Source organism: Alnus glutinosa, chromosome 10, assembly GCF_958979055.1.
Source record: "Alnus glutinosa chromosome 10, dhAlnGlut1.1, whole genome shotgun sequence".
NCBI classification, from domain to species: Eukaryota; Viridiplantae; Streptophyta; class Magnoliopsida; order Fagales; family Betulaceae; genus Alnus; species Alnus glutinosa.
In genome coordinates, this window is record NC_084895.1 from 19843406 (window position 1) to 19859233 (window position 15828).

Sequence of the window (15828 nt, forward strand, 5' to 3'; positions counted from 1 at the left end):
CCCACCTGACCCGCCAAACTGAGTTAAACGGGTGACCTGTTTATGACCCAAATCCGTTTAAAGTAGACCTAAATCCATTAATTTTATGTCGTGTCCGTGTCGTGTTGTTGGGTCGTATCTAAATTGCAAGCCCTAGAATTAATGGTCCTATGAAAGAAATGGTTCTGGCTCATGTTAAAGATCAATAAAATGGTTAAGTTTATCTCATTTATTAGATGCGCAAACAAAACAAAGATTGTTGGGACTGAAATAACACTAGTACACTAAGCATTTCTCCACGAGTGATTAGAGCTCATGTCTCCATGATTTATTTTTAAAGACTTTCTTGTAATATTGAATAAAGAAGCTATCAGGAAATTAACTTCCCCAACATATTAAGAAGCGTGTTAAATATGACAAAAAAGAAAAAGAAAAAGAAAAAGCGATTTGGAAAAAAGGTAACAGCACAGCTAGAAAGAGAGAGAGAAAAGCTCGCTTTGTAATCTCTGATTGAGCTTGAGTTATTTATTTGGTTAGAATTATAGAAATTCGAGGTATACAAGGTTCCTCCAATTCTAACTAGGTTGAAAGTCCTCTTCTTTATTTATTTTTTCTTTTTTTTCTTTTTTTGGTCTTTGGCAAGAGAACCTTCTTGCAGCATGCTAGCTAGAAGGTTGATCTCAAGATAGTTTTTTGCTCGGATAAACTGAACAAACACACTACCCTAATCACTACTACAGAAAAATAAAAGACTAAATAAAGTAGTGAACTCGGGCGACATATGTCCCAACCAAAATTATTATCAAATTGCTCCATTCATGAGCCCATGACAAAATTCAAAAAAAAGAAAAGGGAAAACTTTATTTACACCCCCCACAGTATATATAAGCAGTTTTGCAATCTTAACTTCGATGTTTAAAAATTTGCAATTTGCAATTTGGATATTCCATATTTCATTCCCTTTCAATTTCACCAATTTTTTGTTAAAATGACCATTTTTTTTTAGGAAAAACAAAAAAGAAGTAAAAATTCAAAAATGCCTTGAACTGACCCACAGCCAAGACTAGCAAAACAGGTTGGTGTGTTGGGTTCGTGTCAAACTTGACACGAGACTACTAACACGTTTAGCTAACAGGTCATGCCAAGTTGACACGACCTGATCCATTTTTATTTATTTTTTTTTTATTCACCACTAGTACAAAGACCAATTTGCTACAAAATGAATAAATGAAAGAACCTAACAAGGGATGTAGCAGAACTTGAGCTTAAATGAGAGACCAATGGTTATACCGGTATTGGGGAAATAATCAGCTCTAAAGTCACGTGGGCCTAAGGTCGTATTGGGGGCCGAGCCCGTCGGGTCATCTCGGCCAGATCAAACCCAAATACAAGACCCTACGTTATCTCCAAAAAGATTCCTATCCCGAATACCTCAGGATAGACTCCTATACCATCAAATATGGGATAAGGTACATATTAGCATGGAATCAGCTGTAGAGGTAGTGTCCTATCCGACTTGGACTCTATGAAGATAACTCTAAAGCCTATGTGATCTAAGATTCAGACTCCTAATCCAATTGTGCTTCAACACTCCAGTAATTTCATAATTGTGAGCCTGTAAATAAGATTGCTACGCTAGGTATATTGGACACACTTACTCTAATCTTTGAATAAAGATACTCCCAAAAATTATGTATCTGACTTAAGCATCGGAGTAGGGGAACAGTCAGTACCCCTGAAAGACAACGAATTACAAGTTTACACGTCACCGTACCAGAAACTGTCTCAACAATCGGCTTTCTTCACAAAAATTAATCAAAGTGATCACTCTAGTGCCTACATAACCACTTCATATATATATATATATATATATATATATATATATATATATATATATATATATATATTGATCAATTTGATATATATTATATGTTTTTTGTGATACACATATTTTTGTTATAATTTACTTTTTGAATTGTATTTACCATACTTTTATATATTATAATAAAAATGTAATATATAAAGAGACAAAAATAATAATAATTTATCTTATCATTATATTTTATTATTTTAGTTCCGCCCTTCTTAAGACAAATTCCTAGCTCTGTCTACAATTACATCAAATATGTAAACATCACACATATGTGCTTGGAAGAGATACATATATATATATATATACACATGATTCATATCATCAACAAAAAAAGATACATGGTTCATATCAAAATCTGGCCCTCTGTTGACCATTGTGAACTACCCTTTTCTCTTTTTGAACCACCCTTATCACTATAGAATCGAACATTAAATGTGAAAAATGGTCTTAGAATGGAGCTCTCAATAGAATAAAACCCAGGTGGGGAAATACAGATGGATGATGGCTCAACATCCATCTCTCAGTACAAGGATAATATCTTATCCAGCATTCTCACCACAAATTCCATTTCTGCCGGCAACCATATCAATTATTTCATTTTCTTCAACCACATCACCTGTAAGGAGTATCATTTACATCCTCACAGTTCTCATCACGAGATGATACATCCTCATCCTTACAATAACTTTCATTCACTAACTCTTTATCCTAATTAGTACAATCCATATCAATAATTTCGTGCTCAATTTACTAACTCACTGTTTGATATGATCCATTGTGATCTACGGGGCCATTTACTATGAAATCAAACGATAATTCTAGTTACTTTCTTACTATTGTGGATGACTTGAGTCGTTCTACATGGGGAATTTCTGATACATTATAAATCTCAGACATGCTCATTCATTCAATATTTCTTTAAAATGGTTGAAACTCACTTTAACACCCAAATTTTATTTTTTTTTTAAAAAAAGATTTTTTTACGTATCTACAATAATTCACTTTTTGCCATGTCATTAATTAGTGACATGCTAATTAGTGCCATGTCAATTAGCACTAATTATGGCACTAATTAGCACGTGCTAATTAAATTTAGCAATTTCATAAATATTTTTTAAAAATATATATTGAAATTAAATTAATTAGTGACGTGGCAAATTTTCTACACGTCAATAAATATTGACATTTCAAGATGCCATGTTAATGATTACTAATGTCAAAATGACAAGGCAAGAAAGAGAAGCGTGTTATTTTGACATTGATGCATTTTGACACGTAAATAATTTTTGACGTGGCATTTTGATAGGTCAATACTTATTGACGTAGCAAAATAACTCGTCAAAAATTAATTAATTAATAATATTAATGATGAGTCACATGTGACACGTCTAGAATTTCTCTCACACAATTCTTGACCACCTTACCCATATGGTCACAATTGTCATTACGAGATGATACATTATCATCCATACAATTACTCTCATTTACTAACTCTTTATCCTGATTTGTACAATTCATATCAACCGTTTCCTTCTCAATGTTATCTACAAAATGTTTCTGAATGGGATCTAAAGTAGGCTGGCTCCTATCTAAATCAACTAGTGCATTTAACTGCTTCTGTACACCAACTGCTAAAGACACAGCATGATCACGAATCAAAGAATCATGGGGAGGGCAGTGTAGCAGGTCAATCAATGCCTTGTGGTACTGTAATAAGCTGATAGATGGCATATTAGATCCTCGTTAATTTACGGCATATGTTAACGTACAACTTTTAACATATGCTCACACAAATTGCCCATTTCTGCCCAACTGCAATTGCAAATACCAAACTGCGAACCAGGATTCCAGACAACATAAGCTTTATCTTGATTAAGCTGGTCAGCAACTTTTGCACATCGATCTACCTTCTATGACAACATCAGAGTCTGGAATCTTCAATGCTTTGCGCCAAGATGTTAAACCCCTCACCCACTCATCTCTCCAATATCGTGAAAAATCACCCTTCCCTGAGTGCTCATCAAGCAAGAAGTAAGAATATATTCACTTTTGTACCCAACTTATCAACTAACCAATCGGCGCGTTGATAAACACCAGAGTCCTCATTCAACAGCCTGAGCTTTAATTGGTTGTGGTAAAACTCCATTGCTGCATGCGCATGTCTCCTGGCTGGCAAATGGAAGAGAATTGAGCGCTGCAATCCATGCTCCTGACTCCTGCGTCAGGAGAAATGTCTCAATTCAATAATAACTTACCAACAATGAACAAAACCAAAAACTACAGGCGAGCAAGACTTCATAATTTTACCCCTATACAATTAAGATTGCTGACTCAGTTGGCTGAGAATCATAGGACTGACCCATATCCCCAAAAACAAGTACATAAATACACACACACACACCCAACAGATTTTGATATTGATAATTAGATCAACATTAATTTCGGAATCCCATAAATCATTTTGCAGGATACAGTCCATTCCAAGAAATGCCAGTAAATGTTGAAGAGCCAGAATAAGAGATACAATTCTTAGCTTCTCTCACACGAGGGAAAAAGAAATCCTCTATTTAGAAAGGGGAGACCAACCCATTCTCAGATAGCTTTAAAGTAATCCGTAAAATCTGACTCATCGATAAAATCATCCAATAGATCCTCAAACAAGCCAACGGTTCCTTATCCTTGGCAGATTTTATCCACTGCCTGCCCAAGCCGTCTTGAAATCTCCACTAGCATCTCAGTTGCCAAACATTTCTTTACTAAGTTTTTATGCCATATATGACGGACCCACCAAAAGCATATCAACACCGAGCACTCAAACACATCCCTGAGAAAAATGCATAAGACATATAAATTCAAAAATTCAAGCGAGTGCAAGTCATTGAAAAAATAAAAAATAAAAAGAAAGAAAGAAATTACAGCTTATCATGCTAAAAGGTTCTGCTCCAGTACAATAAGTTTTCAGTATGCTTATTATTCCAGACTGCCCAAGGCAAACTCATAAATTGGACTAGCAACCCAAAAGAGGTTTTTGGTCAGTCCCTTTAGCGTGATCACATATTTGCCATAAGAAATTATGTGCTCTGAAATTACTGAAGCTGCCTTCTCTTTTGGAAAATAAATAATTATTTCATTTAAAAAGAGAATGCTCCAGTACAAAGAAACTATATTAGAGCAACTCCTAAAAATCACAATCTAAAAGTCCAAAAGATCTATAGATTTCAAAGAAGAAATGAAATGAACACTGCCTAAGGTAGACATCTAATGACAGTTCTGAGGAATAAAAATTTAATAGAGGTCAAGATATTACTGAAGCTACTTTTGAGCCATAGAATACAACAAGAGCTGGAGCATCAACAAGATGATCTGGATCAATAAGCAGTTACACCCTAAATTTAGCAGCTTAGAAACAGGGGTGTCAAGGGCTCAATATTGCTTTAGACCTCGAGGATCCATTTAAGATAAAACTGAATCAAGTGCTTTGAAACAAACTAATCAAGTAGTCATGTAACCACCTCTATAAGCCAATGAGATCCATGGAATAATTTTCTAAGAAAAGTAATTCTTCAAGCATATACTTAGCCACATTCTGTTTGGAATTTGAGTGGTAGATTTAGCACTCAACCTAATTGTACGGACATCAGCTAGCGGATCATCCACAATGAACCCAGCCAACTTCCAAGTAGGATCTTTTGTGCGAACTCTGTTGTAAAGAGCCCTCATCCATCTATGCACATCTGAACTAGCAAACCTTGGTGCTATTATCCAAGCTACAGGAATAGCCTTGCTGTCTGAGTTGAATAAAACAAGACTGTGAATGGGATGCTAGATCAATTTGCAGAGAGAGCATAGTTAGTTTCTCATGACACTAAGGACTTTACATGAACTTTAAATAAATAACGTAACAACAAAATAAAAACAGACCTTTAATTTGTTTGCTCCAAACCTTGAATCAGAAGCCAGAAGGCTGCGGTTGCCAAATCGAATCATTTGTTGCAACTGCCACTCTGTTTGAATGCCCAAGGTGATAGGTTCAGAATCAGAGAAATCTTCATAAATGAAAACATGATACTGGTGGCTCTCAACCCACATGCTGATGCTGACTGCATCATCTGCATCCAGTTCATATGTAGAACGTCGGATGCTCCTCTCCTGTCTCCGAACATACCGGTGGGTTAAAAGGTCACCACGGTTACAAGGCACACCCTGTCTCTCTACTGATTCATTGTGTCTTTGCATTATGGTCTCCACAGAAACCCCAACATATAGTAGAGATAAGACACGCAAACGGAGGTTCTCTGAGATATATGGGGCAAACATAGCACGCGTTCCAGCAGCCTTCTTGTCCTGTGGACCATGGCATGGCAACCCCTTCTTATCTACATGCTTATCGTCATATAGATATGATGAGCGCTACTGATGGTTCAGCAATTAAGCGTTTCACGACAAAGTGGCAGGTGCACCCTCTCTTAGTATTTGGCCGGCCAGCATTTTTCTTCTTTGGGACATAAGTAGTCCTACTGGGTCGTACAATGCCACCCTTCCTGTGGTCATCAGGATCAAAGGAACACCAATACCTACAAAATCAACAGGATAACTTAAACTCATGATGCAGGCCCAGGTACTAGGAGATGCTAAAGGGAAAAATTTCAACTTACAGAATATATTCAAGAATGCCATCAACTTTTGGCTTGTAAGCCATCTCTGGAGCGCCGCGTTGCCTCAACATGAAATCTCGTTGGACAGTCTTTATTTGCTGATTCACCCCGTACAAAATCATCTACTCTAGCAAAGGGGATTAGAACAACTCTATTAGTTTTGTCACGCCAACCTTCCACCTTTGACCACACAAGGTCAGCAGAAGAAAACTCCAAGGTTGGAGGATTCTGTACAGGAAGGGACAGAATCTCATCCCATCTCGCCATTTGCAACAGTATACAGGCATACAGCATCAACTAGAATATTTACAGATGAAAAATAAATTAAAAAATAAAAACAAACAAGCACACATCGTCCAATTAATTAGGGGAAGACTGAATTTGTTCAAAGATGCTAACCATAAACCCAAGTTTAGAGACAACTAGACGGACGATACGTACGATAAGTCGATAACATTAAAAGAAGTACAAACGACGAATTGAAACAAATCCGGAACCATAAGGAACCACAAGCAGATGGCAATCTTGTCAATCGCCTCACATCAAGAGGCAATCATGTTAGAGATGGTTCTTTTAGAATCGTCTGTAAAAAATTTAATATGGACGGTTTAATCGGTTTGATTAAACTGTCCATAAAATTCTAGACGGTTTGAAAACAAACTGTCTGGAAATGTAAATTTACAGACGGTTTTATTCAAACCGTCTATAAGTTTATAAACGGTTTGGACCAAACTGTCCAGAATTCGAATTTCCGACGAAAAATTCAACTGTCTAGAATAAACCGTTTAGACTTTATTCCAAATGGTTTTTAACCATTTATAGATGGTTTCAAACCGTCCAGAAATGGTGAATTTTTTGTAGTGTATGTCAAATTTAGAAATTTTTTTGCCACACCTTCCACTTACTTTTTTTTTAAAAAAAAAATTAATTAATTTTTTGTTTAAAAATTTTTTTTTTAGTTTTTTTTTTTTTTCCGAATTTATAGGGGTATTTTGTCTTATTAAAAAAATTTAGGGTAATTTTTGCAAGACAAAAGGTGTATGTTGCAAATTTTTAGTAGTTTGGAACGAGGGAATGGGGGACATTGATGTAATCTATAATTCGAGAGAGACATTGGAAATTGAATGGTTAGCTTGAGATAAGTATGTGTACTTTTGTGTAAAAGTAAATATGTAAAATTTAAGAAAATACTTCTGGGTCCAAAGTTTATTTATTTATTTATCTTTTACCTAGGTAATTGATAAGAGAAGGATAAGAATGGTTGAAAGAGTCTCCTTATATGTGAATATTAAAGAGCTTTTATTTTTGGTGAGTACATTTCTAAAGGAAACAGCCAAGAACCAACAAAGGCAGAAAACATTACAAGCAAAGAGAGGTACATCTTTTCCATTACGAAAGGGAATAGAGGAGGTCGAAGTAAAGGAAGTGAGACTGCAGTTGGAGTGAGAGCTTGGCCGCTGCAATAAGCCATATGATGAACACAAGAGTTAACACTTCTGTTAATCTTCTTAGCCTTCCAAGAGGAAGAATGTGGCCGGGATAGAAAAAATAATGTCAAAAAGGGGGTCAGCAATCTTTCAATCTTGCACCAAGGATGAGTGTTGAAGACAAACAAGCTTGAATAGGTAGATCATTTATATCTTATTATTTTTTTTAGTAGCTCAATATCTAATTAGTGGATAAGTTTAAGAGCATTTGGGAAAACCAACAGTACATTTCAAAAGGAAACAGTACATTTGTAAGAGCATTTGAGTTTAAGAGCTTTTTTTTTTTTTGTCAGTACATTTCTAAAGGAAACAGCCAAGAACCAAGAAAGGCAAAAAACATTACAAGCAAATGAGAGGTGGATCTTTTCCACTACAAAAGGGAATAGAGGAAGGAGAAGTAAAGTAAGCGAGATTACAGCTAGAGTGGGAGCTGGCCGCGGCCCAATAAGCCATATGATGAACACAGAAGTTAACACTTTTGTAAATCTTCTTAGTTTCAAGAGGAAGAAGGTGGGATAATTATAAGAAATAATGTGAGAAATGAGGTCAGCAATCTTTAAATCTAGCACCAAGGATGAGTGTTGAAGACAAACAAACTTGAATAGGTAGATCATTAATTCATATCTTATTATTTTTTGGTAGCAATATCTAATTAGTAGATGAGTGTACGTAAGAGCATTTGGGAAAACCAAAGGTACAAATATATGATTTTCCCTCCCAAAAGGTGAATATACCATTTTTACTATGTAATAAATCCATTTTCAAGAATTTAATGGACAATTTAAGTAAGATGCATCATATGTGACACATTTTTTGTTGAATTTAACAAAAATTCTAATGAAAATGACTAAGTAAAAGAGTTAGGCAGTTCAAGGATGTCGATTATAACTTTCTAAGGTATGAAAAACATCACAAATGTGGTGTAAATTGGAAGGGGTAAGTGTAGTTTGCCAAAATTAAACGATGTTTCTTTGAAAGATTTGTTGTTCTATAATATAATTTCGACGATATATATATTGGAACAAACAAGTAAAAATCGCTAGGCAGCTCTATCTAATTGAGGATAACATATATCATGGCCGGAAATCTCCTGCGCCCAATTGCATGGAAAACTTCAAAGAAATAAAAATTGCTGTACCTCAACCAAGTATATACTGATAATATTCATCTCTAATCAATCTTAATATTCCAAATTATTTATATACTTATAATTTTGATATTATTTTATGAATATATTGAAATAACAAATTAATGAAAGTTTATATTATTTCTTCTGAACTTGAATGTATTTTATTATTTTTTAACAAAAAATTCTATACTGATCAATGTATTAACAAACTCAACTGGCCGGATCTAAAAACATTTTTATGAAAAAGTATATAATAAAGTGAAAGGAGCTAGCTAGAAAGTAAGAACCTGCAAATTTGGGTTGCAAGAAAAGCTAGATTTGTATTGCTTGATATAGCACTAAATTCTTCCTCTAATTAGTTGCCAACACTCAGAGTTTCTATCTCTTTTTTCTTACTGATGATGTATCCACTCTTCTTCTTGCACTTGTATATATACATATCAATCACTAAAAAAAAAATATTTTTAACATCATTTAATAACAATCTTACATATGCCAGAGCTTCTTTTTTTTTTTTTTTAAGAAAAAAAAATTGCAAAATACTTAGTAGTCTAACCTTTTTCAACTATATTGTTATTAGGGATAAATTTAGTAGGTAACTTGAATCAAAGTATTCGGTATCATAATTATATTCCTAATATGCTTTCTCACTTAGCCACTCGGTTGACAAAGCCACGTTGTGAATGCCCGTCGTTTACGGGTCAATTTAGGTTTAGAAATCTCGATCTTCCAGCAATTGCAGGAAAAATTAAAGAAATATATAAAACGAAATAATCTAGCAGGACGCTGAATAGGCTAATGAAATTATTTGTGACATGTCTGCCACGCCAACTGTAATCTGTACGAGCATCTTGGCCTTTAGGCTATGTTTGTTAGAGTTTTTATTTATTTGTTGCCATGATCAAAACCATATTTTATTTTCACATATGCCGAGGTGTTGCGAGCTCTCTTGCATGCTTTTTCACCTGGCCACTCAGCCAATTAACAAAGACTTAAAACTGTTGTGAAGTCTCTACTTTTGTGGGTCAATACTAGGTTTAAAGAAAGACTCTTAGTCTCTTCACTTCCTGCAGTATTAATTTTTTTCAAGTCTTCGTCAACATCAAATTAATATTGATAGTTGTTAAATAATTCCAAAAAAAATATCTCTGTTAAATAGTACAAGCAAGTTGCTATTAATCTACTAAACACTAATTAATGAGCACATTCTATAATTAATATAAGCAATTAGTAATAAGCAAATTCTAGGAATATACAAGGAGTTAAGTTGCACTATTTATTTTTAGGGGTAAGCAATTACTTAATTTATATATATATATATATTGATCAACTCCTCCATTGACTGTGCCTTCGAACCAAACATATTTCAGATCTACTTTTGTTTATCTTGGTTCTACCATCCTATCGACTGTACTTAATTTGACTCAAGCATTCTATCAAAACAAATTCAAAATCTTTCTCCATTAATTGCTTCAAATACACTAGACCTCTAAATATAAACTCACAAGATAGTAAAGTAATAAACACATTTCGTATCTTTTCCATTTTTACATACAACGACTTAATTACACTTGTCAATAGCGCGCCTTAATATGAACTTCTATTATGTGCCACCTCTAATCCTGCTGTTTGTGAGCTTCATCATTTTCTTTGTTTAGAATGATTTTCACACTGCGAAATGGCTGAACCTTAGCTCTTTGACATCTTGGTGTGTAGATCTATAGGGCTTTTGAGGTGTTAGTAGAGGAGAAATGGTGGAGACGAAGAAAGTTGAAATTTTTGTAAGAAAGGTGTGTTCTTGATATCAGAACTTGTGATTTTATGTTGAAGGCCAGGCTACATTTTTAGGCTTAATTTAGGCAGTACTAACGACATTGTTTTTGTGAATTTATTAAATATGAAGTACTAAAAAAATATATATTATATTAACTAATCGCATCCGCAAATGTATGTGCTGGATAGTTGCGTGAATAGCAAATGCGAATAGTTAATATCCACTCATATAGACACTCCTACCACGTACGTAGTCTCTAGCTAGAAAACAATAAGAAAGATTCAGTTAGTGAATAAAATGATAAGGTGTTAAACAACTGTTGTTTGTTTTTGATTAAGTAAAATATTAACAAGAAATTTCGTATATATGCATGTTTCATATCAATATTATCATATAATATAAAGTCGCCTAATTCGGTGGTAATTAATTAAGTGGGTATATATGTTCATAAATATCTTTCGTGAATAAAGTTTTCTTTTGGTTTATTAAATTCACATGTGTCCAAAATGTTTATAGACCTTTTTTTTTTAATTTAATTATGAATGATGCATTTTGTTGTTTAAAGGTACGTATTTTACGTTACTCAAGAAAAAGAAAGAAAGAGAAAAACATATATACTTTATATTATCTTTGCATGTCTACCAATTCAGAAAGATTAATTTTTCCTACCTCGTGGTCTCTAGAAAACAATAAGAAAGATTAATTAAGTTAGTGAATAAAATTAAATGATAAGGTGTTAAACAGCTGTAGTTTGTTCTTGACCAAGTAACATATTAACTAGAAATTTTGTATGTATGTTTCATATCATATAATATAAAGTCGCCTTCGGTGGTAGTTAAGCGGGTATATATATTCATAATCTTTCTCTTTCGTGAATAAAGTTTTCTTTTGGTATATTTAATTCACGTGTGTCCAAAATGTTTATAGATTTTTTTTTCCTAAATTATGAATGTATATTTTCTTGTTTAAAGGTATTTTATGTTACTCAAGAAAAAAGAAAGAAAGAATAAATTAAAACATACTTTATATTATCTTTGTCTACGTACCAATTCAGAAAGATTAATTTAAATTAATTCGCCATATATTCAGCCAACAAAAAAGCGACCATGCTGTGATTAATTTATGAGTAATGCTATACATCATCTCTTTGTCCTCCCAAAATTGATGTGGCTCTTAAAATTACCATTGGGATCAAAATTCAAGAGTGATATATCAAAAATTTAATGGTGATTTTAAGAACCACATCAATTTTGGGGGGACAAAAAGAGGACAAGGGGATGATGTGTAGCATTAGTCTTAATTTATGGTTCAATACTAGCTAGCTATGTTTAATTAAAGAAAGACTCTTAACTTCCTACGTACAGTATTAATTTCGTTCAAGTCTTCGTCAACGTGATAGTTGTCAAATAATCCGTAACAAAATATCTCTTAATCTACTAAACACCAATAATTATAAGCAGATCGACTCTATGAATATATTGCTTAGTAGTAAGCAAGTTGCAATATTTCTTTTTAGGGGTAAGCAATTTGCACTTAATTAATATTGTTATTAATTGATGGAACTCCGTTGACTCTGCCTTGGAACCAAACATATTTCAGGTCATCTACATTACTTAAGACTCAAGCAATATTCTATCAAAAGAAATTTGGTAGTCGATTTACTGAGGCTTCCAACGTGTGTATACGCAACAGAAATGACAATAACAATTATTGCTCTAAATACTCACAAGACATTAAAGTGTAATATATATACACATTTCATATCTTTTTTTCATTTTATATACAACTTACTCGATCTTGTCAATAGCCTTAATATGAACTTCTAATATGTGCCACCTCTAATCCTGTTGTTTGGCAACATTCATCATTTTCCCTATAAATAATATTTACAGATGGTTGGACGAGTCAACAGCTTATATTAGTAAATAAACATCAATTCAAAATTAGTGTGAGGAGTGAGACCTTAAACTCTGTTATTAAAATTCACTGTCATTTATAGGATAAATTATCAATTACAAAAAGCAATTTTCTCTTTGTTTCCTTTCATAAAAACTCTGGCTTCGAATAAATTTAATTCTTTTTTAAGAAAAAAAAAAAACAACATTAACATTTGTTTATCTTAAAAATCCTAAGAATATTATTTCCTTGCCATCAGGATAAACTATAAACTTTCAATACTATTTTATTCGCATGATAACTTTAAACATTTTCAAATAAAATTATACTCTTTCTAGCTTTTCCCCTTGGCCTATTTTTGTAACATTTACTCTCGGACTATTGAGACACGAGTTACAAGAACTCAAAAGACAAGAATTACAAACATTTAACAAACACAAGTTACAAGCACTCAAAAGATAAGAGTTACAAGATGATCGATTAGATTTATTATTGTTACTGTAGAAGAAGAAGATATTTGTAACATTCAGACTCAGCTTTCCCTATAACTAGAATCTTGTATACAATCAAATAAATTAAGGAAAGATGTAACCAACAAGAGGCTTTGACGTGTAGATGTACGCCATAGGCCGAACTACCTAAAATACACGTTTCATCTCTTTCCTATATCTCTTTTTAAATTGTGATTAGTTTTTACACTATATCATATCTATATGGTAACGCCAGTATTTAATCCTATGCTAAATTTTTTTTTTTTTGGTTCACTCATCCTTTTCCATCTTTAATCATAACCAAAATCAAAGGGACAACAAATATACAACAAGAGATGAGCATCAACAAGATGATCTGAATCAATAAGCAGTTACACCCTAAATTTAGCAGGTTAGAAATAGGGGTGTCAAGGGCTCAATATTGCTTTAGATCTTGTCGATCCATTTAAGAAAAAACCGACTCAAGTGCTTTGAAACAAACTAATCAAGTTGTCAAGAACAACCTCTATAAGCCAATGAGATCCATGGAATAATTTTCTAAGAAAAGTAATTCTTCAAGCATATACCTTTTTTTTTTTATGACGAGAAACCCTTCAAGGTAAGGCCACTACGCGTTACCACCACTATCAGGTAAACTTCGGACCCATGTAAAACACCCCCTCCACATGGTGGGCTGGTAGACTTAGCCACATTCTGTTTGGAATTTGAGTGGTAGATTTAGCACTCAACCTGATTGTAAGGACATCAGCTAGCAGATCATCCACAATGAACCCAGCGAACTACCAAGAAGGATCTTTTGTGCGAACTCTGTTGTAAAGAGCCCTCATCCATCTATGCACATCTGAACTAGCAAACCTTGGTGCTACTATCCAAGCTACAGGAATAGCCTTGTTGTCTGAGTTGAATACAACAAGACTGTGAATGGGATGCTAGATCAATTTGCAGAGAGAGCATAGTTAGTTTCTCATGACACTAAGGACTTTACAGGAACTTTAAATAAATAATGTAACAACAAAATAAAAACAGACCTTTAATTTGTTTGCTCCAAACCTTGAATCAGAAGCCAGAAGGCTGTGGTTGCCAAATCGAATCATTTGTTGCAACTGCCACTCTGTTTGAATGCCCAAAGTGATAGGTTCGGAATCAGAGAAATCTTCATAAAAGAAAACATAATCCCGGTGACTCTCAACCCACATGCTGATGCTGACTGCATCATCTGCATCCAGTTCATATGTAGAACGTTGGATGCTCCTCTCCCGTCTCCGAACATACCGGTGGGTTAAAAGGTCATCACGGTTACAAGGCCCACCCTGTCTCTCTACTGATTCATTGTGTCTTTGCATTATGGTCTCCACAGAAACCCCAACATATAGTAGAGATAAGACACGCAAACAGAGGTCCTCTGAGATATATTGGGCAAACATAGCACGCGTTCCAGCAGCCTTCTTGCCATGTGGACCATGGCATGGCAACCCCTTCTTATCTACATGCTTATCGTCATCATATATGATGAGCGCTACTGATGGTTCAGCAATTAAGCATTTCACGATAAAGTGGCAGGTGCACCCTCTCTTAGTATTTGGCCGGCCAGCATTTTTCTTCTTTGGGACATAAGTAGTCCTACTGGGTCGTACAATGCCACCCTTCCTGTGGTCATCAGGACCAAAGGAACACCAATACCTACAAAATCAACAGGATAACTTAAACTCATGATGCAGGCCCAGTTACTAGGAGCTGCTAAAGGGAAAAATTTCAACTTACAGAATATATTCAAGAATGCATATTTATTTATCAACTTTTGGCTTATAAGCCATCTCTGGAGGCCGCCACCGCCTTGCCTCAACATGAAATCTCGTTGGACAGTCTTTATTTGCAGATTCACCCCGTACAAAATCATCTACTCTAGCAAAGGGGATTACAACAACTCTATTAGTTTTGTCACGCCAACCTTCCACCTTTGACCACCAAGGTCAGCAGAAGAAAACTCCAAGGTTGGAGGATTCTGTACAGGAAGGGACAGAATTTCATCCCATCTCGCCATCTGCAACTGTATACAGGCAATCTGTACAGGAAGGGACAGAATCTCATCCCATCCCATCTCAACTAGAATATTTACGGATGAAAAATAAATTAAAAAATAAAAACAAACAAGCACACATCGTCCAATTAATTAGGGGAAGACTGAATTTGTTCAAAGATGCTAACCATAGACCCAAGTTTAGAGACAACTAGACGGACGATACGTACGATAACATTAAAAGTACAAACGCCGAATTGAAACACATTGATACAAAAAATCTGGAACCACAAGGAACCACAAGCAGATGGCAATCTTGTCAATGGCCCTCACATCAAGAGGAGATCATCACCCCCTCCCCTTTTACAATAAACTCAACACACCCAAGGATTTGAACCGCAACACAGCCCACCACCACCATACTTATGGTGGAAATACCATTAGGCCCAACTCTGTGATATGTTTTAGGGCTTGATGGTACCTTAAATGAGGGTACCATTCGTGAATATGCAGTTCTCCTTATGGTA

At 34.6% G+C, this 15828-nt stretch overlaps 1 protein-coding gene and 1 pseudogene across 1 annotated transcript; both read right to left on the bottom strand.

The window, feature by feature from the left end:
- Positions 1-2464: 2464 nt before the first annotated feature.
- Positions 2465-7016, bottom strand: LOC133879147 (uncharacterized; annotated as a pseudogene).
- A 7047-nt stretch (positions 7017-14063) lies between these two features.
- Positions 14064-15382, bottom strand: LOC133879149 (uncharacterized). The gene is made up of 3 exons (XM_062317691.1): positions 15204-15382; positions 14313-14964; positions 14064-14213 (listed from the first exon to the last, which is right to left on the bottom strand). Exons 1-3 carry the CDS (start codon positions 15380-15382, stop codon positions 14064-14066), a joined length of 981 nt encoding a protein of 326 aa, XP_062173675.1.
- Positions 15383-15828: the final 446 nt, after the last annotated feature.